The 24,715-nt window shown below is 39.3% G+C and overlaps 1 protein-coding gene across 2 annotated transcripts in view; it reads right to left on the bottom strand.

The window, feature by feature from the left end:
* FSHR (follicle stimulating hormone receptor) overlaps nucleotides 1-1,745 on the bottom strand; it is a 192,654-nt gene extending 190,909 nt beyond the window's left edge. Inside the window, exon 1 of one of the 2 annotated variants that reach the window (XM_003922751.3) lies at nucleotides 1,496-1,745. In XM_003922751.3, coding sequence (XP_003922800.2) covers nucleotides 1,496-1,647 — 152 coding nt within the window. In that variant the 5' untranslated portion in view covers nucleotides 1,648-1,745. The remainder of the gene's footprint in view (nucleotides 1-1,495) is intronic. The other variant, XM_074400272.1, reaches the window with a different exon arrangement.
* Between the last annotated feature and the right edge of the window lie 22,970 nt (nucleotides 1,746-24,715).

Here is a 24,715-nt window from a genome sequence, read left to right as displayed (position 1 = left end):
GGCCCACATAGAAACACTGGAAGAAGTGGAGTATGTCCCAGAGAGGTGGAAATTATGGTGCAGGGGGGGCATCTATATCTTTTAGTGTTCAAAACAATTTAACCAAGTGGGTTGCATTAAAATGGCTTCAGATATGAGGAACTTGAGGCTCAGATGGGGTTTAAGTAATTGTTCAGAGTCACTTAGGAGCAAATGACTTTTAAAAGCTCAGGTACATTGGCCCTCTCCCGTGCTTATGTTTACCTAATAAACCAGACTGTTTTTGTACATGGGCACATTCTTCAGCATAATCAGGAGTAACTGTCTAATCTGAGATAGTGTAGCCAAAACACAGAACTGGCCAGCTATTTTCCCTGCCTCTGCAGCTGCCTCTGGATAAGAACTGAAGACTTGAGATGTTAAGGGGAAAAGTGGCAAGCAGAGTCAACCAGGTCTGTAATTCTGCAACTCATTGTCCCTGGGTGAAAATCTGAAATGCAACACTAAAATGTTTTAGTGTAAACATGGTAATTGGTGAACTGAAGAAATGACCACCTTCTTCAATTAAATACAAATCGTCCATAGGTTTCAGTGACAAAGATTGAAACAGGCTTCTGTTTAAAATCCTTGGAACAAAAACAAAGAGGGTGTCTAAAGTCCCTGAGTCCCAACTTGCCAGTTCTCAGGGGAAGCAGTAACTGGACAATTTGCCTCACTGTTGCTCTAATGGAGTAGGACACAGGGAATTGAGAAAACAAAACAAAACAAAACAAAATAGTAGACTGTGAGTCAAAAGGCCTTTCTCTCTTTACTCTTCAGACACCAGACTTCTAATTTACAAAAGAAAGAGATAGAGTGAGATCGTGCATAAATTCCTGTCCAACTCTAGAAGTCTACTTCCTGTTAAAATAGTTAAGTAAGTTTCTAAATTATTAATCACATTTTTCCAGCTGTGTAAAAGATTATCCTGTACTTCTCCATCTCTCTGCTTCTTTCACACATTTTCTCCTCTCCACCACCTCCTTTTTACCCCCAAAAGTAGAATCTTAGTTCAGGAATTATTTGCTGGTATCTTCAAAGCCGCAAAGACTCTGGCCTTTTAGATTCAGTGTCCTCAGGCGACATACCTTGTGTATTCTGCTTACACCAAAGCCACCTTTCTGCCTCCAATTCTAGGTCTCCTAAGTTTCTACTTTGCCATCATTTTCCATCTCCGGTTCCACTAAAGAGAGTATGAAACCAAAGAGCAAATGCAGTGAAAAGACTAAAAACTTTTCCCTTCGCCTTTGGATTCAGGTTTTCACACTGCTGTTCCCTGACAAACTCTCATCTAAGATATTTGGAAAGCCACAGGCTGGGGAGGGTTGGGCTGGGGAGTCTGTTGTTTTATTCAGGACTTCGGTCAACGGGCAGAAATGTTTCAGCCTGACAGATATTAGCCTAATGTAAAAATAATAATAGTACTCAATGCACAAATGCTAGCCATACAGTTGTTCCCACTCCCTCTGATACTCACAGCTCAACCGCATTCCTCGGGAGGTCAGAAGGAATCTCTGTCACCTTGCTCTCTTGGCAGAGAAAAACCCGGTTAGAGCAGTGACAGATCCGATGATGACATCCTGATCCCAAGCTCAGGAATGCCAGCAAAGAGGCCAGAAGCAGGGCCATCGTTATGCATTTATCCACCTGCTTTCTTCCTGTATTTGCAGAGAAAACCTCCACGGATCTCAGAAGCTCCACACAGTGCCCTTATGAAAAAGAGATCTGACTTGAGAAGGGGTAGGGTCATGTGACCCAATAAGGGATTTTTTTTTTTTTTTTTTTTTTTTTTTTTTTTTTTTTTTTTTTGTTACTTCCAGCTGAATAGCCAAATCCCTGTGTATCAGCAGTGATTTCTGGGGCAAGATAAGCTACTGCATTTTCCTTCAAGATTGGGTTTCTTACACCCTGACCTAAGGAACACGGCAAATAGAACCGTTATGCATGTCTGGAATAGTTTGCATTATTTCATTGCAAAAGTCTCCTTGCTGTTCACCATTCTCTTCTCAACAGAGTGACGTGATTGACTTTCTCCAAAGAAGACACAACCTGCCATATGACACATCACTAAGAGGGCTAATAATAAGTGAAGGGCTGGGGCTATTTTCAGTTTTCAGCATCAGTTTCTTTTGTCAGCCCACCTGAGAGAAAACTAGCCCTTCTGGGTTGTATTCAGTGATCCTCTTTTTTTTTTTTCTCTTCTTTTTTTTCTGTAATTAATAACCAGGTGGGTTAGCAAACCCTAGGCAGATTTCTGTAGGTGGGAGGTACCTCTGATAGGGTTATCTGCAGGGATAATTGACTGAACTGAGTGATCTAAGAAATCGGCTATGTTTCCAGCGGGGATTTAGTAAATACAGAATATCCACCTCCTCATGCATATCTTGCCTGCCTTCTGTCATTTCCAGACTCTGAAGATTGCCCTTGCCTTTTGGCAGTTGGCGTAAATGAATTTATTTCATCTCTGCTTTTAACTTAGTTTTAAATGTTCCCTGAGGTGACAGCCCAGCACTTTTGCTGGCATTCCCCTCCTTGATAGTGAAGGATCCGAGGAACGTTTGGCAACACTTTTAGAAAAGTGACTTTCTACTTTCAATTCTAGAACCTATGAAGATGAAAAGGCAGAATATTCTCTAAGATCCTGCCTAAACTTATTACATGCTAAAATTAGCTTCAATACTATCTTTAGATAATTAGTTGCATCAAATTGAGCTTCATGAAAATGCTAAAAATATATGCCTATCCCACCCCTCCTTTCCTCTCCCCTGCCTTACCAAGGAAAAACATGTAACGAATGATTGAATTATTAAGAAAAAAACAGAAGCAAGTGATTTGCTGGGTAAAGTTGATCCCTAGCTTTTTCTGGGAATAACTGATTTATTCTAATTCTGGAATTGGCAGACAAGGGCAGTATCTATCTGGACTTCATATTTTTAACAAACTGGCTAACATGAACAGTTAAATTAGTTTGCTTAACAACTGAGCCAAGAAATTATAGTATTTCAGATGTAGATGGAAGTTAATTCAATCAACCAAGTAATACTTACGTTTACTTTAAGTATTCATATTAATTTAAAAGGGTTTTCTCCTCTGTACTTGAATAATTCCAGTGACAAGAAACTCACTACCAATTAAACATTTTACCCAATTCCTCTGCTCCAGAAGCCCCCATCTAGCTTTTGGAGAGCTCTGTAATTAGTCTTTATGTAATAAGCACAAATCTTTTCAAAATTGAAATTTTTATTTTAAAAGCTATGTCATATTCACAACTTACAGATAACATAAATGTAATTTATTAAGCATAATAATGCAACAAACAGTTGTGGGCTAGAGAATAAAGGAAATAGCCAGTGCTGTTGCATCTACTTAGTAGATTTTCCTTTATTACCTTCTTATGTTCCTATGCCCAAGGTGACCATTAATCTGAATTTTGTGTTTATTATTTCTTTTGTTTTGTAAAATTAATCTTGTCACCAAACGTATGTATCTCCAAAGAATAAGTTATTTAATTTCTTGCCTGTTTTTAGATTTTATACAAAGTTTGTCACTCTTTAAGTAGTCTTTTGCTACTTACTATTTTACTTAAATTTTCTTCTTAAATTTGTTAAGTTATGTTTTTCTAGGAACTTTTCATTTTACTTAAGTTTTAAAAATTATTATCACAAAGGTTTTTAGTATTCCCTTTTTAAATCTATTCTAAACAATTTCTAGTATTGTTTATTTCTGTCTAATATCTTTTTATGAATCAAACTTACCAGAATTGTCTTTATTATACTTGTTCTTTCAAAAAACTAACTTTTGCCTTAACCCTTTGCTGATCCAATTCTATCTTTATGTTTTGTTTCCATGATTTTTGCTTTTATTTTTCCTCTATTTGTTTGTTCCTTTCTAAAACTTTTTATTTATATGTCAGATCATTAGTTTTCAACCTTTCTTCCTTTCTAATAACATACTGAAGCTGTAAATTTTTCTGTAATTTCTGCCTTGGCCCTCTTCTACAAATATTGATCTTCTACAAATAAGATCTTTCATTACAACTTATTTTTAAGTATTTCTCAATTTCCCATTAGGATTTCTTCTTTGGCACATAAATAATTGAGAGGTGTGTTTTTGAAATTTACAAACTTCAGAAATATTTAAATTTATCTTTTTTGTTACTGACCTCCAACTAAATTGCATAATGATTGGAGAATGTGTTCTGTATTGATTCTATTTTTCCTCTAAACATGTTGAGATGTGCTTTATGGCTTGGTACACAAGTTAATTTTTACAAATACTTAATGTGAGTTTGAGAAGAATCAACAAATTCTCTGTTTACTTGTATCCAGTTTCTATTTTTGCCCCATACATTCAGCTTATTATTTTCCTAAAATCTTTATATTTACTAACATTTTAAGTTTTATTTAAACTAATTGAGATATTTCTATTGAAATTTTATATGATCAGGATGATGCAAGTCTCTATAGTTCTGTCAGTTTTTCTTATTTTAAAATTATACTTTAAGTCCTGGGGTTCATGTGCAGAATGTATAATTGTTACACAGTTATACATGTGCTATGGTAGTTGGCTGCAGCCATTACCCTGTAGATCTACATTAGGTATTTCTCCTAATTCTATCTCTACCCTAGCCCCCCAGCCTCTAACAGGCCCTGGTGTGTGATGTTCCCCTCCCTGTGTACATGTGTTCTCGTTATTCAGCTCCCACTTATGAGTGAGAACATGCAGTATTTGGTTTTCTTTTCTTGTGTTAGTTTGCTGAGAATGATGGTTTCCAGCTTCATCCATGTTCCTGCAAAGGACATGAACTCATCCTTTTTATGACTGCATAGTATTCCATGGTGTATATGTGCCACATTTTCTTTATCCAGTCTTACCTCAAAGTCTTTGTTATCTGATATTAAATATAATTATACCAGCTTTTTCCAGCTTTGCACTTTCAACCTTTCTGTGTCTTTATGTTCTACGTGTGACTTTCATAATCACTTAACTGAATTTTGTGTCTTAATCCATTTCTACAGTCTCATTCTTTTAACAGGTAAGTTTAGTCATTTACATTTTATTGAACTATATAATATTGATCTATATAAATGCTTATTTTCTACCATGCAACATGCCATTTGTTCTAGTTTTACATGCTTTTTTTTTCTCTTTTATGCTTTTTGCTTTATTTGTTGAGTTTGTGTGTGTGTGTGTGTGTGTGTGTGTGTGTGTGTATTTGGTGTGTGTGCTGTTTTTTAAATTGCTTTCTGTTTTGTTTTCCTATTTCATTTTGTTCCATTTACTGTATTGTGAGTTTTAGAACTTTCTTTACAAATGTTTATGGTGACTCTTTGACTTTTCATCTTTGACTTTTATTCATGCTTTTACTGTATACTTAGCCCTTTTACTTGATGAAGTTTAATTTTTTCAGTATTCTAGCTCTCCTTCTAATAAATACATGAACTTTACATTTTTAAGACTACTCATTGGTTAGGTAGCACGCATTTATTGTTGTCTGGGATCTTAGTTTTGCCATTATTATATACCCTCATTGTTTTATACATTCAATATTTATTTAGATTCCTTGCCACTTTAGAGCATGTCACTGGAGTTCCTGGGAGTTTATTTTCATTTTCCTTTGCAGATACTGTATTGCAAAGCCTTGAGAAACATTCCTTATAACCAAATATAATCTCATTCCAAAAAAAGCCTGCAAATAATTGGAGACAGTGAACTTCACAGATATGTTAGTAAATGTTCAACAACCAGCTCTCCAGAAAAAACGCATTTGTAGCACTTGTTAATTTCCATGGTGTAACTTCTCCCACCACAGCTTATATCAAGCTACCCACGTGATGTCAGTCAGGCTGCAAAATTCCCAAACATTTAGCAATCTGCTCTCGTGAGCTGGTAGGAGCTGGTTCCAGCGCATCACCAGCTATTTTGTACTTCTTGAGTCATCTTTTTTATTGAATCATCTTTTTTACTTGTTGAGGCCATGTCCATTCTTTATCTGGCATAATTTTAAATGTGTTGCACTTTATCTGGATTTTCATTCCAGAATAACCTCCAGTGTCAGTTGCTTTACCTCAGGGGCTAGAATTTACAATGTTATTCTGGGTTGTTTAACTCCACCTAAGTTGTATGCACTTTATGAGCGCTCATACAGACAAAGTGTTTTAGAGTGTGAATATATATGGCCTGCTCTCAGAAGCAGCTATATGGAGTTGCACTCTTTTTCCAGAATGAGAAGAAAGACTATTCATACCGGAATTAGAGAACTGGGCATAGCTGTTGTGGCAACTGGACATAGCTCTTTGGCTGCAGTATTAAGTGCAGAAGGCAAAGAAAAATGAGGCTTTAACATCTAAGCAGGAGATTAGTGGTGATAAACTGGAATTAAATGCCTTATTACTAAATGTTCAACCCTTATGAATTATGTGGAATACAGATCTTTTTTCTACCTCTGTAAATCTCCCACCTGACCACCTTCATTCTTTTAAACTTGTTACTGGCACTCTGTGTGTGTCCTCACAATTTTTCTACTTTATGAAGAAATTTTTTTTTGAGGTTATTTCCTAGTTCTTCCTTATCTCAGATGACACCTTGCATTTAGTACCACCTTCAGGTTGCTCAGACTTCCGTAGGGGTTAAGAACTGTGCAAACAACAGGTGGTGATGATTATGATGGTAATGATTATGATTGACATCTTAGGAATCTATCTGTTAGGAATTGTACTAAAAAGTCAAGTTCCATTTTAGATTCATGATTTTATAACTGAAAAGTTTCTTACCTCTCAAAGATCTCAAATCTCAACGCTGAGGCAGTAGCACATTTTTACACCACAGGGCTGGAGGACTAAGTAGGTCTTTCAAGCAGATTTTATTCCCCGGACTTTCACAAAACGATATAATTCTTAATCAGGGAAGATTTGTCACAGGTTAGATATTTGAAATGGTTTATAAACAAATCTGTGAAATTAATTTCCTGGTCAGTTTTTCTTTTCACGGCAGTCATGAGAAGCTAAGGTCTCTGGGGTCAATGGGAAAGCACTTGTGTATCAGTTTGGCTGGAAAGAAAGGCATCCTAACAGTGGTGAAAGTTACTATCTAAAGAATAAAATTCTACACGTAGGAGAGTAGAATGAGTTGAAGTAGAGAAATGTATACAAGGACTTTTCTGTCTAAAGGAAACTTGATCTAAATACAGGACGATGTTGTTTCCTTCCTTGTGTATTGAATCAGTTACATTTTGATACTTAACAAACAACACCAAATCATCATATCTGAAAACAACCACTGTTCATTTCGTTTGTGATTCTGGAGGCTAGCAGTTTGGTCTGGGTTTTCAGTTGAGCTGTTTTAGACTTGGCTGTGATCAGCTATTGAGTCATTTGGGAGCTGGCTGGTCCAAGATGACTTTGCCTGGGATATCTTAGCTGTGCTTCACATTCCTCAGCAGACTGCCTTGGTGTGGTATTCACCTGGTGGCATTCCAAGAGGCTCAGAACTGCCACACTACACATAACTTTTGCTGTGGTCTGTTGGTCCCACCAAGTCACAAAGCCCAGAACAGATTCAAGGAGTCAACTGGATTCTGTTGACACCACCTCTTGAGGAGAGAAACATAATGTCACATTATAAAGTGGTGTGCAAACAAAGGCAGGCATAATGACAGCCACTTCTGCCAACAATTTACCACAGGCACCCCAGCACTTGGAGGACATCATTGTCCATGCTAGGTAATCTTTACTTTCTTTATTACTGTTTTCCAAGTAGAAGTTAGGTGAGCCAATAGAGAGACTGACAACAATAATGTCAAAGACTGATTTTCAGCCTATAGAAATTTGTTCAGTTACTAACTAAGCATGTTGCTATCCCAAGAGGGAAAATAATGTGGGTTGGTCTTTTTAAAATTATGACATTATGAAGTGACCAGAGACATTTATTTGCCATTCAGAAATTCTTAATTTGGAGGTTTTTAGAGTTTAAAAAACGAATTCCTTTTCTATTTAACACATTATTATCCTGTAATTTCAATTATTTCTGTGAATCTAATGTAGGCTTACTATAAAATGATAGGCTTTATAATGTATACTATGAGATTTATGGCAGGAATAAAAATTCCTTGTAATATGGCGAGACCATAAAGATTTAGCTTGTGAATTTTTAGTACAACACGATGATCTTTGAACACTAAATCTTTCAAGTTAGCCTCCTTAAATTCACATTATTATTAATATTAGAACATTGTAGTTCTTAGTACACTTGTTCTTTTACACATTAAATTTTCATGGTATTTTATTGCTCTATCATGTAATTTATATTATACCATATAATATATTTTATACCACATAATATAAATTATATGATTCCATAGAGTACAAATTAAGGATAGAGCATATAGATGGAATTAGATGGGATTATGTAAGTGTAGCAGGCTGTCATATATGAGCCTAGCATACCAGCTGTACAACCAGCCACACCTGGCCTGTTGGGGCATGGCATACCTTTTCCTTACTGAGACAGGACAGTCATGCCAGCCATCATGTTAATCAATCCTCTTCGCTGAGCAGTGCACGACCTACATAATGGCACCTGGTGGTCCTGCACTCGAGGGCTCAGGATAAGTGCCAGTGATGACTGCTAGACCTGGGGAGGGTAAGTTCATCGGATACGGGCAGTAGAGGCTGAGGAGAGGCACCTGACAGACGACTTAGAGTGTTGGGAGGTGGCCAGCAACCAGCGAAGGAAGGCGCAGTGTGCTGGAGACGGAGACCTCGGCTCCAGTCGTGGCTTTGTCCTTATTGTAGAATCTCAGGACGTTACACTTATCTGGAAGCGCGTTTCTTCTTCTCCAAAATGGGGGTGTGAACACTTAACTTAAAGGGCTCTCACGAAGATAAAATAAGAGAAGCATGCAGAAGTACTGTAAGAGAGCCTGGTGTGAAAGTATTATATTATTCTCCTCCCAGCTGTTGTCATGACAGGGAGAAGCAGACCGCTCATCACTGCAAAAGTAGGGGCCTTTTCAATGGCAATTTTCCAGTTTGCTTACGTGGTGAAGGGGTACGTGGACTGCTTTGGCCCTACGGATGTTTGGACCTCCACACCACTGACCCCGCCTGAGCTGGCCGCCACAATTCTGCCATTGGTAACACGTACCTCCACTCACCTGCACTTCCCCTTTTGAACCCATTCTCCCACTCAGGACTAGAGGAGGTCAAGGCCAACTGTTGCAGGCAGAGTGAAGATTCGCCTTAGTGGACTTGTCTTTGATCTCTTTGGATAACAAGTGAAGTGTATGGGCCAATTTACATAACAAAAATGTTACTGTGAAAACTAAGCAGAGGTGGGGGAAAATGTAATTGTAAGCTTGTTGGGGAATTTGGTGCTGCTTTTGGTTGAACAAAGTGGATTCTGAAATTCTCATATTAGTTTAGTTTCTTGCAGAGAGACTGGTCTTGGCCTCTTTAAAAAATTAGATGGAGTAAATCTGCATCACATTTTAGTTGTAGCAAATGATCTGTAGGTCATTGTTTTTATTCCCACATTTCTAGATTTCAGAGTAAGCAGAAATTGAAGTGGGGTCATGATTGAGCATTGGGGTGCACTAATATGGAAGTCATATGTCTTATGTTTTGACATCGGGAGTCAGTGGGAAGAAGGGAAGCAGTAGTCCCTGATTTGACCAGGGAAAGCTTTATAAAAATCTCAGGGCAAATAAGTGTTCTCAGAAATACTTGTAGTAAGACCAGTATTAATGTAAATTTATACCCAATACCTGCAAAAGAAGTTGGGTCCTAGGAGTTGATGTGTATCCATCTAGAATTGTTAAGCATGCTCTGAATGAAGAGACCACCTCAACAGGCTTTGTGTAAGCAACAAGGCTGTTTATTCACTTGGGTGCAAGCAGGCTGAGTACAAAAAGAGAGTCAGCAGAGGGTGGTGGGTTAGGAGCTTGTTTTATAGGTTGGGGGTAGGTAATGGAAAGTTACAATTTAGAGCAGTTTTTTTGCAAGCTGGAGGGGTGTCACAGGGCCCAATGTCACAAGGTTGACCTATCAGTTGAGGCAGGAACGGTGGTAGAATGTCACAAGGTCGGTTAATCAGGCACTGCAGGAGCTAGCTCTTTTTCTTCTCTTGCGGTTTCTCTGTTACCTTAGACTTCCTGGCTCTGGGAGGTCAACTGGAGGTGCACGTATGGGTCACAGAGGTCCATGGCTTCACTATGGTATAGTCCATGGTGCAGTCAGTTCAAAGAACCTTGCAGAATACTGCCCCTTCCCTTGGAAAACTCAAACATTTAGCTATGACAACATGACTGAATCATGTAACATTCTTTTCTTCACAGGCATATAATCAAATTAAAGTATAGCATTATACTTAGTAGCTATGTATGCTGTAGTGCTTGAGGAAACACTGATTTTAAGCTGAGCTGGCAGTGAGGATAAATAGATTTGGCAATTTTCTAGCTTATCTGGTTCTTGCACTCTCTTAAACCTCTCAATCAAACTCCTAGTTAAACAAAATACTTTCAGTATGTATATATATGCAGCATATACACATATTCAAGACGTAACAACATCTCAGGGTAGGGTCATTGTTTATGAAAGCGGGAGTGTCAGTTGTCAGCAATGCAGCACTGCAAGCTGAAAATCCAAGGCCTTTTTTCTATTTTTATACTTTGGAATGAAGAAAAATAATGCTGCGTTTCCATTATTTATGAACATGGTTAAAAAAAGCAGTGAAATTTCACTGCTTTCAAAGAATAATTTATTTTGATTCCACATGGGGCCTTTCGCCTTTCTTCACAATCTCCCCTTCCCTGTGGGTACCTCAGGCAACCTTGGTGGTATGAAATCTTAGCTCCTGCTGGGGAAGGGGAAAGAAAGCTGGTGGGCTCTGGCTGGGAGTATTCGCTCAGCTTGGGAGGCACCCGATTAATTGATCAGAAATGTATTGAAGGGCTGCAGGCAAAACTGAGGTATAACATGGAGACTTTGTCCTCAAGGGATTTACTATGAGAGTAAGGAGTATAACAAGAGGAGCCCATTTATAAGACACGGAGTGTCACATACCTAAATTGTTCAGAATTCAGATTTAGGCTATGAAACAGCTTCTACTTACTGTGTGCTAATTTTGTGCTAGACATCAGGCTAAATACTGTACTTACATAATCTCTGATCCTCATTCCAACCCTACCAGCCAGCTGATTATTCTCATTTTGTTGATAGAAAGGGTGAGGCTTAGAGAGGTGAAGTGAATGTGCCCTAAGTCACACAGCTGGTAAGTGATAAGCATAAGCTTCCAACGCAGGTGTTACAGTTTTCAAGCTACCACCCCATTCCTTGGGGGCAGCTCTGTCCTAGAAAGCCAGAGCAGCAGGGAGAGGGACCTAGGGACCAGACAAGGAAGCGGCAGGCTGAGGCTGGTTGACTGGCAGGCTGACACTGACTTCTGCAGAACCGGACCGTACAGCCACCCTTTCTGGGGAGAAGAGCCTCTCCCTCCGTTGCCTCGGTGACCCAAAAAGACCGCGATCCTTCTTTTGTTTCTGCCAGATGGTCCTGCTGAATCATTCCCACCTCACTGTGGCTAAATTACCTGCCTTAATTCTATATTTTTATTTCTGTGGCTCTGACATAATGAGAAATAGCTCAGTTTTAATGCTAGTTTTTAGAGTGAGATTTCTAAAGAAATGATTTAACTTACTTTGTAAACCAGAACAATTTTGAGAGTGAAAGGAGACTCTGTTAGTAATTACTGCCAGGACTATCCCAGGCATCCAGGACTTAAAATCATTCTACCAATATGGGATCAAAGGATGTAGTTAACATGGAAATGAGACCCACAGTATTCAAACTAGAACATCTTTAGGGCATGGAGCAGCCAAGTGGAAGTGAATGCCATTAACAGCAAGAGTGATTATCTGCTGCCTGATGTCAGGGCACAAATTTGGGCAACTTAGTCCTCAACCTTCACCCACCCCTTTCTAAGCCAAGGCAGCCCTGATTTACTGTGTCAGGGTGACACTGTTATGTGGAAACCTCTTGCTTACTGCCAGAGTTAGTGAATTTGCACTGTTCTAACTTACAGGATTTAAATAATTTCTCATCCTTGAAGACCTTTTAAATCGTTTCTGCTTAAAATTTACAAATTGAACTGCAACCACAAATACTGATGTTTACCCAAACAGAAAATCTGGCAAGAATCTGGAAAAAATCACATGCTGACAAGCTGGGCTCCAAAAGAAACAAAGGAGGTGAGGAATGGGGAGGGAAGAAGGGAAGATGGGAGGAGGAAGGGAGGGAGAGAGTTCAGTCTAGGTGGTTTTAAACCAACATGATCCAGGAACATCTTCCAGTGTGACAGTGGCCTTCTAACACAAGACTCCTCTTTTCAATCCCTGACCCCCTTGTCATTTGTTCTTTTTGGGCTGACACGTGGGTGTTGGTTTATGACAGCATCATTGATCAAATGACACGTTGTCTTCTATTATGTCTGGTAATAAAAAGAGACATAAAAATGCTTCTTGGAATAACTTGACAGTGCCAATTTAGATAGTAACTTCCAGACCTAAATCTCTCTGAGAATGAAAACAAATTCCATTTATCTAAAACCAAGGTGTTTTTCATTAGTCATGATGAAAATAATGCTTATTCTGAGATGAGAGGGTCATCAACAATTCTCATCAAACTACGTTTAATGAGGGAGAAGTTTTCCAAAGAGAGCCCCAGTAAGGTCAATATTTCTTTGGTGTCCCTTATTTTATATTACAAATGTATGAACATTTTACATTCTCTTTTATAATATAGTCATGTTTATTTTACTATCAAATTTCTCAAAATATTTTTAGTAAGAGATATGTGCAGAGATGAAACATGAGCCATTTTTATTCTGTGGCTTCATGTTTCCCTTTGGCATCATGCTAGCCCCTTCATTCTGAGAATATGGGGATAAAACCACCCCAGAGCAGCTAACAGAAGGGAAGAGTTAATTATTTTAAGAGTTATAGACACAGATTTTTGATGATAAAAGTCAACTGAGAATCTAGAAATACTAATTTCATTTCAAAGCTTTAAAAAGTAGTTTATTAAACCAGAAGCACAGTACTGAATAAAGAAGTTGTTCTGATGATGTTACTACACATATTGGCTGACAAGGAAGATAGGGAGAGTATACAGAGAGAGAAATGTGTACTAAAGTCTTTGTACGGACCAAGTAAAACCTTTAGTGACCCTTTTCTCCCGAAATATTCCATTATCCATAAGTATTCCCTTGTTTTTTATCAGAAAGATAATCTACAATTTTGAAATTCAGGGTAAGTAGAATTAAAATGAAGAATGAAGTCACAAAATTGTATGTGAAGTTTTTTTTGTTGTTGTTTTGTTCTTTGTTTTGTTTGAGATGGAATCTCACTCTATTGCCCAGGCTGGGGGACCAAAGTGCAGTGGTGTGATGACAGCTCACCGCAGCCTCTACCTCCCAGGCTTAAGTGATCCTCCTGCCTCAGCCTCCTGAGTAGCTAGGACTACAGGCATGTGTCACCATGCCCAGCCAGTTTTTAAATTTTTAGTAGAGTTGAGGTCTATCTGTATTGCCCAGGCTGATATTGAACTCTTGGCCTCAAACAACTCCCACCTTGGCCTCTCAAAGTGCTAGGGTTATAGGTGTAAGCCACTACACCCAACTGAGGACTTTTAATAACTAAATTTACTTTTCTTTTTCTGTCGATGGAGACTTGCTTTTATTTCTTGGAGGTAAGGACAGACAAATACAAACTTGGGCATTCTTGGAGTAGACTTAAAACAGAAATCCGATGTACTTCCAACATTTTGATTTTCTAATAAGAACAATTAACCTCAGGATAAATTTGTTGACATAATATGGTCTTTCATTATGCATTACTGTCAGCATCCTAAAAAATAGACATTACTGTCAGCATCCTAAAAAAATAAGAAAACCAAAAATGAATGACCACCTTAAAGTCAAAATAAAACACAATAAAACTGAAGATGTTGATAACATTAAAGGAAAAAGGTAAACTTGATTTTATTTAACATTGTCTTCCTTTTTTAAATTTCAAGTATGTTGATATATATAATTACATTTATTTTCAAAGTAGAATTATTTTACAATTATTTAGTCACTAGAGTCCAGTCTTGCTTGACACATGAGATATTTTGGACCCAAGAGTGCATAGCACCATTTCCACCATATGCTTTGAGAATGATTGAAAACACAAAGGCCATATCTGCCATGTTAGTGCTCTTCACTCATTGTCCAGACCTCTATTGAGTCCTCCCTATGTCTTAGGCACTGTGCTTGATGCTGAATAATTTAAAATGGATGCAACATACTCCCTATCTTCTTATTTCACAGTCTAGAGTACAGACTGTGAAGGTGTGCTGGATTCTGTTAGGTGAACTCAGCCAAAGACGGAAATTTTATTTCCCAGGACAATAATTTCTCTGACTGGTTTTTTGAAAGAAGAACTTGCTTGAAATCTACTTGCAGAAATGAAGTAGAATTCATTACTCTCAGAAGGTTGTTACCATTGACTGTGGTGATAGATAGATGCAGAAGTGCTCAATGGGCTCCTCTTCTTTCCCTCCAGCTTGTTTTCAAACAGTGACCCCAGGTCCACCACCGAGTGCTTGGCTGGGGACACATCAAAAGTGCATCTCTGCACAGGCAACTCTTTCCAGGAGAAACAATTTTCATAGCTCTCCTTCATGAGCTCTCCTTTTGTGGTCTCACTTTGATGGCTTTTTCAATTTCACTTCAAGTTCCTGCTGGTTGACTCACACCTTTGCTTCAAAGCACCTGCCTGGTACTATTTTTTTTTTCTTTTTGACCATCCGACTCTCCCTTCTAGATTTTCTTTTCCTCAGCTCCTCCCATATTTGTGTAAGGGCTAACTCCTACAATAAATTCTTTATTCCCATAATACTTATAGTAAATCAAATTTTCTGTCTGAATGCTATACAAACCCTTACAAGAGGATATTGTAATGAAGACAGGTAGTGGGAATTAAGGAAGATCAGAAAGGAATGCTATCTCACCCATATTTGGTGGTGCCATGAGCCTGATCAGGGAAGGCTTCTAGGACTAGGTGAGGCAGGCCTGGTGAAGCTGGTAAGGGCATTCCAGTGAGATGGTATGTGATATGGTTTGGCTCTGTATCACCACCCAAGTCTCATCTTGTAGCTCCCATAATTCCCATGTGTTGTGGAAGGGACTGGTAGGAGATGATTGAATTATGGAGGCAGATCTTTCCCATGCTGTTCTTGTGATAGTGAATAGATCTCATGAGATCTGATGGTTTAAAAACATAGAAGTTTCCCTGCACAAGCTCTCTCTTTGCCTGCTGGCATCCATGTAAGATGTGACTTGCTCCTCCTTGCCTTCCACCATGATTGTGAAGCCTCCTCAGCCATGTGGAACTGTAAGTCCTATTAAACCTCTTTCTTTTGTAAACTTCCCAAACTCTGGTATATCTTTATTAGCAGTGTGAAAATGGACTAATATAGTAAATTGGTTCCAGTGGAGTGGGGCATGTTAAAAAGATACCCAAAAATGTGGAAGCAACTTTGGAACTGGGAAACAGGCAGAGGTTGGAACAGTTTGGAGGGCTCAGAAAAAGACAGGAAAATGTGGGAACGTTTGGAACTTCCTAGAGACTTGTTGAATGGCTTTGAAAAAATTCTGATAGTGATATGAAACATAAGGTCTAGGCTGAGGTGGCATCAGATGGAGATGAGGAACTTTTTGAGAACTGGAGAAAAGGTGACTCTTGTTATGTGTTAGCAAAGAGACTGGTGGCATTTTGCCCCTGCCCTAGAGATTTGTGGAACTATGAACTTGAGAGATGATTTAGGGTATCTGGCAGAAGAAATTTCTAAGTAGCAAAGCATTCAAGAGGTGACTCGGGTGCTATTAAAGGCATTCAGTTTTAAAAGGGAAACAGAGCAAAAATGCTTGAAAAATTTGTAGCCTGACAATGTGATAGAAAAGAAAATCCCATTTTCTGAGGAGAAATTCAAGCTGGCTGCAAAAATTTGCATAAGTAACAAAGAACTGAATATTAATCACCAAGACGATGGGGAAAATGTCTCCAGCGCATGTCAGAGACCTTTGTGGCAGCCCCTCCCATCACAGGCCCAGAGGTTTAAGAGGAAAAAGTAGTTTCAAGGGCCAGGCCCAGGGTCCCTGTGCTGTGTGCAGCCTAGGAACTTCGTACCCTGCATCTCAGCCACTCCAGAAATGACTGAAAGGGGCCAACATACAGCTCAGGCTGTGGCTTCAGAGGGTGCAAGCCTCAAGCCTTGACAGCTTCCATGTGATGTTAAGCTGGTGAGTGCACAGAAGTCAAGAATTGAGGTTTGGGAACTTCCGCTTAGATTTCAGAAGAAATGTGGGGTTGGAGCCTCCACATAGGGTCCCTACTGGGGCACCACCTAATGGAGCTGTGAGAAGAGGGCCACCTTCCTCCAGACCCCAGAATTGTAGATCCACAGACAGCTTGCACTGTGTGCCTGGAAAAGCCGCAAGCATTCAGTGCCAGCCCACTGAGGCAGCTGGGAGGAATTCTGTACCCTGCAAAGACACAGGGGTGGAATATCCCAAGACTATGAGAACCTACCTTTTGTGTCAGTGTGACCTAAATGTGAGATATGGAGTCAAAGGAGATCATTTTAGAGCTTTAAGATTTGACTGGCCTGATGGATCTCAGACTTGCATGGGGCCTGTAGCCCCTTCATTTTGGCCAATTTCTCTCATTGGGGATGGCTGTATTTACCTAATGCCTGTCCCCCGTAGTATCTAGGAAGTAACTAACTTGCTTTTGCTTTTACAGGCTCCTAGGCGGAAGGAACTTGCATTTTCTTGAATGAGACTTTGGACTGTGGACTTTTGAGTTAGTGACTTTGGGGGACTGCTGGGAAGGCATGATTGGTTTTGAAATGTGAAGATATGAGGTTTGGGAGGGGCCAGGGGAAGAATGATATGGTTTGGCTTTGTGTCCCAAATCTCATCTTGCCGCTCCCATAATTCCCATGTCTTGTGGGAGGTACCTGGTGGGAGATGATTGAATTATTGGGTAGATCTTTCCCATGCTGTTCTCATAATAGTGAATGGGTCTTAAGAGATTTGATGGTTTTAAATGGGAGTTGTCCTGCACAAGCCCTCTCTTTGCCTGCCACCTCCCATGTAAGATGGGACTTGCTCCTCCTTGCCTCCTACCATGATTGTGAGGCCTAAGATGGGACTTGCTCCTCCTTGCCTCCTACCATGATTGTGAGGCCTCTCCAGTCCAATAAAACCTCTTTCTTTTGTAAATTTCCCAATCTTGGGTGTGTCTTTATCGGCAGTATGAAAATGGACTAATATGGTAATGCAACCTTGTGGAGCTGCAAATAATTGTGCATGACCAGATCGTGCGGAGAGGTGTGGTGAAAGTTAAGTTTGGAGAGGTGAGACAGGAGCCAGATCATAAAGTTATTTTATGACTGACCAAGGAGTCTGTGTTCTATGGACAATGGGGGACCTTGGAGTGCTTTAAAGTAAGGCAGAGATTGATGAGGTTTACTCTGGAAAATTTCTCTGGCATCTATATAGAGGCTGAATGGTAGATAAACAAAATTAAAATCAGGGGGCAAAGAAGAAGCTTGTTACATCAGTCCAGATTAAAACCTTACTAACAGAGGGACAGAAGAGAAAGAGGGAATGTCACCCTATGATGGGCTGAAGCATGAAATTTGTGAAAGATGCTGAGAAGGAGAGGTCAGAGAAGTTGTAGGAGAATCAGAGTGTGAGCAAAGGGAGGGGAGAACTTTAACAGAGGGAAATGGTTAACAGTGTAAGGAAATTAGGAGGGCAGAGAACTGCCCATTCTCTTTTAACCATATAGATATAATTGGCAACCATAAGTGAAGTAGTTCCTGCCATATTTGTTTTATTATTCTTTCACTAGCTTTCTGGACATGAAAACTCTGGAGACAATTGCATTGTAAATACAGCAAACCTCTGCAGTTAAGGGAACAAAACACCCTTAGCTCCAGTGACCAGCTAACTTTTCTTAATAACAGAGTCCACTTCTTCCAAATACAGAGGCTGATCAAGGCATCAGAAGCCTCCTTTTCCTCTGACCCTTTGCCCCCAGTAGAACTCAATTCTGACTTTTTATGTGGCCAGCCATTTAAAACCTTTTAATAACTTGGCAGTAAACTGAATGATGATGGGGAGAGGTGGGAAAAGAGGTGGCTTTTCCTAATCTGAAGCTTACTTTGTCTTGACCTCTTTAGTCAGAAATAGTGTGTTTTGATTCTCTGAATGAGCCACCATCATTTTTCATGAGGCCATGCCTACAGTGATTGCCATCTCTGCTGTAGGACTCATAAGTGGCTGCCCTCTGCCCAGGTGATCCTGAGGAAGAAACTTCACCATGTTAATGAGAAAGACCACAGAAACTGAAACCAGGGGATAAACTTCCTCTTCTTTACTAGTGGTTGAAGCTAATTATTCACTCCACAGAAATTCATTTTATGATTTGCGTTCTCCTGATATTTTTAACAAATGTTAAATTAACAAATGTTAATTTTCTTTTTTCTTTCTAAAACATCTCTAAAAATCTATCTATTTAGTTTGTAAAGAGTGAAATAAGCTACAGTTTCCATGGAGCAATCTCTTCCTCCCACAGAACCTGTGACTGAGGAGTGGCTTTTGCTATGTCCTTGTGTGTTAACCGAGTTGCTTTAGGTTAACCAGTAGCTTGTTACAGAGAAGGAGCAATCTGAGGCACCAAAAACTTTCCTCTTATACAGACAAATTATGAACCTGGAAACGTCTATTCATACTTTGAAATCCTGCTGTTAAAATGCAAACCTCCTAACCTAGGCAACAACATTCACCCGCACATGGCCACCCAATAGATGTGAACTGCTTTGAGAGAAGCAGCCATGTTTTATTTACCTTGTATCTCTAATTCCAGACACTGTGTCTGGCATATTTATCATACAAATTGTAAATGTAACTGGAGGCCCCCCCCATCTTATTTTGCTCCTAAAATGGGTACAAATGTTTTATGAATACATGTTTTTGAAAATCCATCTTTCTCGTAGTTTTTTCTTCCAGAGGGCCTCCTCAAGGAAGGCTTAGAGGTTCTTCAAACTAATCTTGCTAGTCATTTGTTATCCCATCCACCAACTCAGCTCTAAACCATTGGTTTCCCCCAATGCCACATTATCATGTTATCTTATAATTCATTTCTCCCGGCTGCAAGTGAGCACAGTTTCCTCTTCAAAAGTACAGCGAAGGCCAGATTCATTTATGGATTGCTGATGAAGTAATAGAAGAACCACCCCAAGTATAATGTGCATTGTCACAGCAGTGGCTGCTTCTGTGACCCACAGACACTAATCCGTGAGCCTGAGAAGGTTTTATTTCCTCTTCCATTTGTTTCAAGGGAACTCTAGAAGAGTCACTGGCAATAGTCAACAATGATTTTCCCAAGTCGGCAGTATTCTTCTTTAAACAATGCCATTTAAGGAGCATTAATTATTAAACCTGCTTTTTAGAACAGTTATCACAATCTTTAAGGGCACATTCTCACTGACTGTGGGTGGATCAAATTTATCCAACCAAAAAATGCAAACTTCAGCCTACACCATCTGCATTCACATTTGTGGGGGAATAACAGTTTTCTCTGAGAGGAATTGTTGGCATTTACATGATGTCTGAGTAATTCTGTTCATTTCCCCAAAACTGAGGAAGCTGGTGTCAAAAGTTTCTGATTCCCGAATAGCAGTGTTGTCATTAAAGTACAATTAACACATTTGTCTTGATTGGAACCCCATTATATAAGTATATATTGAATTAAATGGATTTTAGAGTCTTGTGATTAAGAAACCCTTTACTCTTAATAATTGCTTCTCAAACAATGGCAAATAGAGAAAACCGTAATGGTTAGAGAAGTTCCTCTAAAATTCTGCATCATCAGCACATTATTGTTGCTGTTATTTTGAAAATAGGAAGTGGTGGTATTTCATCTTAATAGAGAAGAAAAAAGGTTCTTGATTCTTCCCTGTTCTTGTGTACTCTTCCCTTTTGAATCATATTCATAATGTGAGAATCCCCTGCTTCTACAAATCTTACTCAGATGAAGCAGTGTGTTTGCATGAGAAAAGCATAAACGGAGATATGTAACTTCTTCTCATGATTTTGGACAAAAATATTTGGACTACAATTTCCTTATTCAGAGAGGGTGATGAGGCTTGTCTTCTCACAAGTCAATATAGGACACAAAGCTATTCCTTTACTTACTGGTAAACCTCTCTTGGGGAAATCTGGGTGCCTGGGAAATAGATGGTTCTGTATCTGTGGGTAAGGCACACAGAAATGGGAGTGTGAGCCTATGTTTAGGTTCTAGTGGAAAGGTGCTGAGAATGGAGGCTCTGCACGTATCTGAGAGTTGACTTTAGGACCAAGGTTTTCAATAGTGGAGAAGCCTTGAAAGAGCTGTGCCACTCCCTACTTACTGGATGCTAGGAAATGAGCATACATGGTCTGTGAGTCTCAGACTGGAGCTCATGGACAAAAGCTTTCAGCAGCCCAAATGTTTCATAAAAGAAGGTTTTAAAAATTCTGTTGCATTTCAATTATAATGCAATGCATGACAGGCATATTTAGGCATTTTAAAGATCACTTATTCCAAGACTGGAACACACTTCCCATGCGGACATTTACATTTGTTTTTATAAATGTTATTTTCACTAAATGAAAGTCAAATGGTGTCAGGGAGTGATGCATTAATGAAAGTATCACAGGAAGACACGTGATGGGAGAGCTGAGCCATCAGAGGGTGTAAGGGCAGACAGGCCCGTCAAATTCACAATATGCTCCTGTACAGGCACTCCAAAATTGTACAGACACCCTCTACAGATCCCATCTTTGAACAAGCCAAACTGTCATTGCTCATTCCCTGTAAGCGTGGCCAGGCACATGAAATGAGACCTGCTTCTGGCAATCAGGATTTATTTAATGAAAATTTCAATAATGCTGCAATCATAACCTTCTTTTCAAGCAAACAAGACAGCATTACAGAGTTATCAAATGACACTTAATTAAAATTGGCACTTGAAGATGGCTTGTTGGCAATGTTTTGGAAAAATATGAGGACTATTTGTTGTGAACCAGCAAGCAAAGCTTTGAAATAATTAATAACATACTTATGCTAACAGGCATTATCTGAATTACTGAAGCCAAAATACCAACAAAAAATTATTCAGTACAGAACCTGACCTGAGGCTCATCTTTTTCTTATTAAAACCAATACTGAAGATCTAGTTTCAGCAGAACAACAGTGAATTAATGGTTTTAATTTGAATTTTATCGGTCTTATAGTTTAGTTATTACATGTTTTTAATGTGTACGTGTGGTTGTGGTTTAATGATTTTGAAGGCGTTTATATCTAGTTTTAGTCAGTATTGGAAATCCACAGGAATGTTTTTCTCTTTTAAAGGGATCTATGCATCATTCAAATTTTGGAGGTACTGGTACAGGGGTTAAGAGCACAGAGTTTAAAATCAGACCTGTGTTCAAAACCTGAGCTCTCACTCTTAAAAATTGTGTAAATTTGAATGTGTTATCTAATTGAATTGTGTTTCATTTTCTTGATCTGCTATTGATATACTGAAAACAATAATCATTATTATAATTATAATTACAATAACATATCATTGGAATAAATAAAGTAATAGCTCCCCAGTGTAAAGATCTGTGGCATATAGTAAGTGCTTAATAAAAATGAGTCATTATCATCATCCTTATTTTTTAAACTTCAGTCTAAGAGACCCAAGAGTTGGCACAACCAGATAAGAAGGTAGCAGATGCAGGCAGAGCATCTGCTAGGACTCATTGCTTTTAATAGAAACAAATTTTTAAAGGTTATTGGACTGCAGCAGCTGCAGGAACTACCAGTGTCTCTGGAAGCAACTGAGGATGTGTGTCTGTGGAGACCACATTGCCTGGAGGTCACACCCCCTCTAACAGCACTATAGCATTAGTCACCTCTGGGGATGAAAGCAGTTGTTACAGTCTTGTTTTCTCTTAGACTGATGCATCCAGCACTGTGTTGACTCCTCAGCACAGCTCCCTGCCCTGTACTCTCACAGTCACCCTTGCATCTATCCCTTTGTGTAGGTCAGGTCTTGGCTCTTGATTTTCTTCAGATTATGTCTGCCGTGGCTATTGAAGGAACATCCTAGCCTCACCCATTGTGTTTCTTGGGACCCCTGTGGCTGTCATGCCCTCTGGGTTTCCGCAGATCCCAAAAGGGGAAACCAGAGCTTCCTGGGAATGAGAAGGCTGGTGGGAGGAATTCATGGTGTAAATTATTTTCTCCTTTTGTTCTTCTCCTTTAATGCCCAGGGTTTGTTGAAACATATCTTGAAGATATATTTCTTAGAACTAACAGAAGTCTTGATCAGATTGTCCAGTGGGGTTCCTTCAACCCTAGCCTCCTCCTTCAGTTGCTGTTATCACAAGTTTCTCAGATTTGGTTAGGACATCTCAGAGCTACGTGAATTTGGGGAGAGAATGGGGGCCAAGGTTGGGTAAATATCAAAGAGCTAGGCTGATCTTGATGGAAACGAGACAGAATGCTATATGGATAATGGAGAGAGAAGTAAAAGAATAGGCTGTTTCAGCCTTGCAGACCACATAGAATGTTCACTGTGATGATTTAAAAACAAAACAACAACAACAACAACAACAACAAAAAACACTTGTAAACCTGGTTGAAATCCCATAGAAAGCCAGCCTGATTCCTTCTCATGTGGTCTGTGGTGAGATTTGCTGATGCGGGCATCTGGTTAGAGTTGCATTAGCATGTAGTACACATACCCATCTCTTCGCAAACCGCAAAACCCTCTGGACAGATTTTTTCCTCTTCTTCTTTTTCCAAGAGCATCTCAAAGTCTTTCTGTGATCCCAAAGGGCATGAATTATTCACTGTATATGGCATCAAGCTTTCAAAAGCTTACTTTTTAAAAAGTAAAACTGCCCAAACCACCCAATAATTTGCTTCTGCCTTTATTTTCATTAACTGAACAACATCTTTAGAATTATTACTCACTTTCCTTCCTGGCCGTCTTTTTTTTGGTTTGGTTCTCTCTCGCTTTAACACCGGCCCTCCCTCTGTACCACCAGTAATGTAGAGGATTCATCCTGTCTTGCCTCTTGCATGTCCAGGCCAAGGGTGTGGTTTATATATGTCATCAGGTTTACATATAAATGTCACCATCTTCATTTTAAATACCTTCCTGACCATACATGGAAAGATACAATATTGCTCTTGTATAGTATCAACCCAGCTGCAAATTCTAATGACAGAAGGTATTGACCGCCTACCTGCTTCCCAGCATTTCTTAAGACTCAGGAAGCACCCACAGCTTAGGTTTGTATTCCCATACTGCCATCAACTAAAGTAGGGACTTTGGCCAGTAGTGAAGTCTTTCTGAGCCCCAGTTTTCTCATCTGCAAAAGATGATAGTAAATATCCAGCAGCATGGTGAAGGTTAGAGACAGAATGCCTACCCAGCATACAGCATAGAGAAAGTATTTAACTAGTGGTGTAAATATATATATATATATATATAATTTTTTTTTTTTTTTTTTTTTTTTTTTTTTTTTTGAGGCAAGGTCTTGCTCTGTTGCCCAGGCTAAAGTACAATGGTGTGATCATGGCTCACTGCAGCCTTGACCTCCTAGGCTCAAGCAATCCACCTACTTCAGCATCCTGAGTAGCTGGGACTACAGCCAAGAGCCACAATGTCTGGCTAATTAAAAAAAAAATGTTTATAGAGAGGAGATCTCAATATGGTTGCCCAGGCTGGTCTCGAACTCCTGAGGTCAAGTGAGCCTCCTACGTTCGACTCCCAAAGTGTTGGGATTACAGGAATGACCTACCACATCTGGCCTAAATAATTTTCTCGATCAAGCTGGGTGTGGTAGCATGCAACTGTAGTCCCAGCTCCTTGGGATGCTGAGGTGGGAGGATCGCTTGAGCCTAGGACTTCAAGTCCAGCTTGGGCAACAGAGTGAGACTCCTCCTCTTAAAACAAAATTGCTTTATTTATTATTCATAGTCCAGATTAATGTTACTTTAGCTCTTGGCTTCACCAACTGCAGCCTTCCCATATTAAAAAAAATAAAATCTGGCATGATCATTTCGTGTTTGCAACAGGATGCAACTAAGTGCATTTGTAAGTAAATACTAAGACCAAGAGACAGTAGCAACTTGAGAAGAAACATTATAACTTGATCGTTAGAAGTTCAGGAGCTAAGAGTCATCAGATGTGAGTTCAAATTCTGTCTGGGCCACTTACCTGACCAGGTGACTTTAGGCAATCTATTTCATCTGGGATTCATTTCATCTTCCTAAGCTGATTTCCTAATGTGTGAATTGGGGAGCTTAGAAGCACCTACCCAGTTGTTTTTGTGATGGTTAAATAAGATATTGGATATAAAGTATGTAGTCCAGTTCTTGACACATGATAAATGTTTGCTTTTAAACTGTGACATTTACACAGCATGGCTGGCCATTTTGTGTTTTCTCCACAGCTATAGAGAAATGTTGAAAATGTGTGAAGGGGAAAAAAGGAAATGCCACAGGCAAAGTGATCTGGTGTTTTCCAGAACAACTTCTTCATTTTTT

This window comes from Saimiri boliviensis, chromosome 1 (assembly GCF_048565385.1).
Source record: "Saimiri boliviensis isolate mSaiBol1 chromosome 1, mSaiBol1.pri, whole genome shotgun sequence".
Lineage (NCBI taxonomy): Eukaryota > Metazoa > Chordata > Mammalia > Primates > Cebidae > Saimiri > Saimiri boliviensis.
Note: the sequence above shows the minus strand (reverse complement) of the source record. Positions and strands in the feature narration are given on the sequence as shown.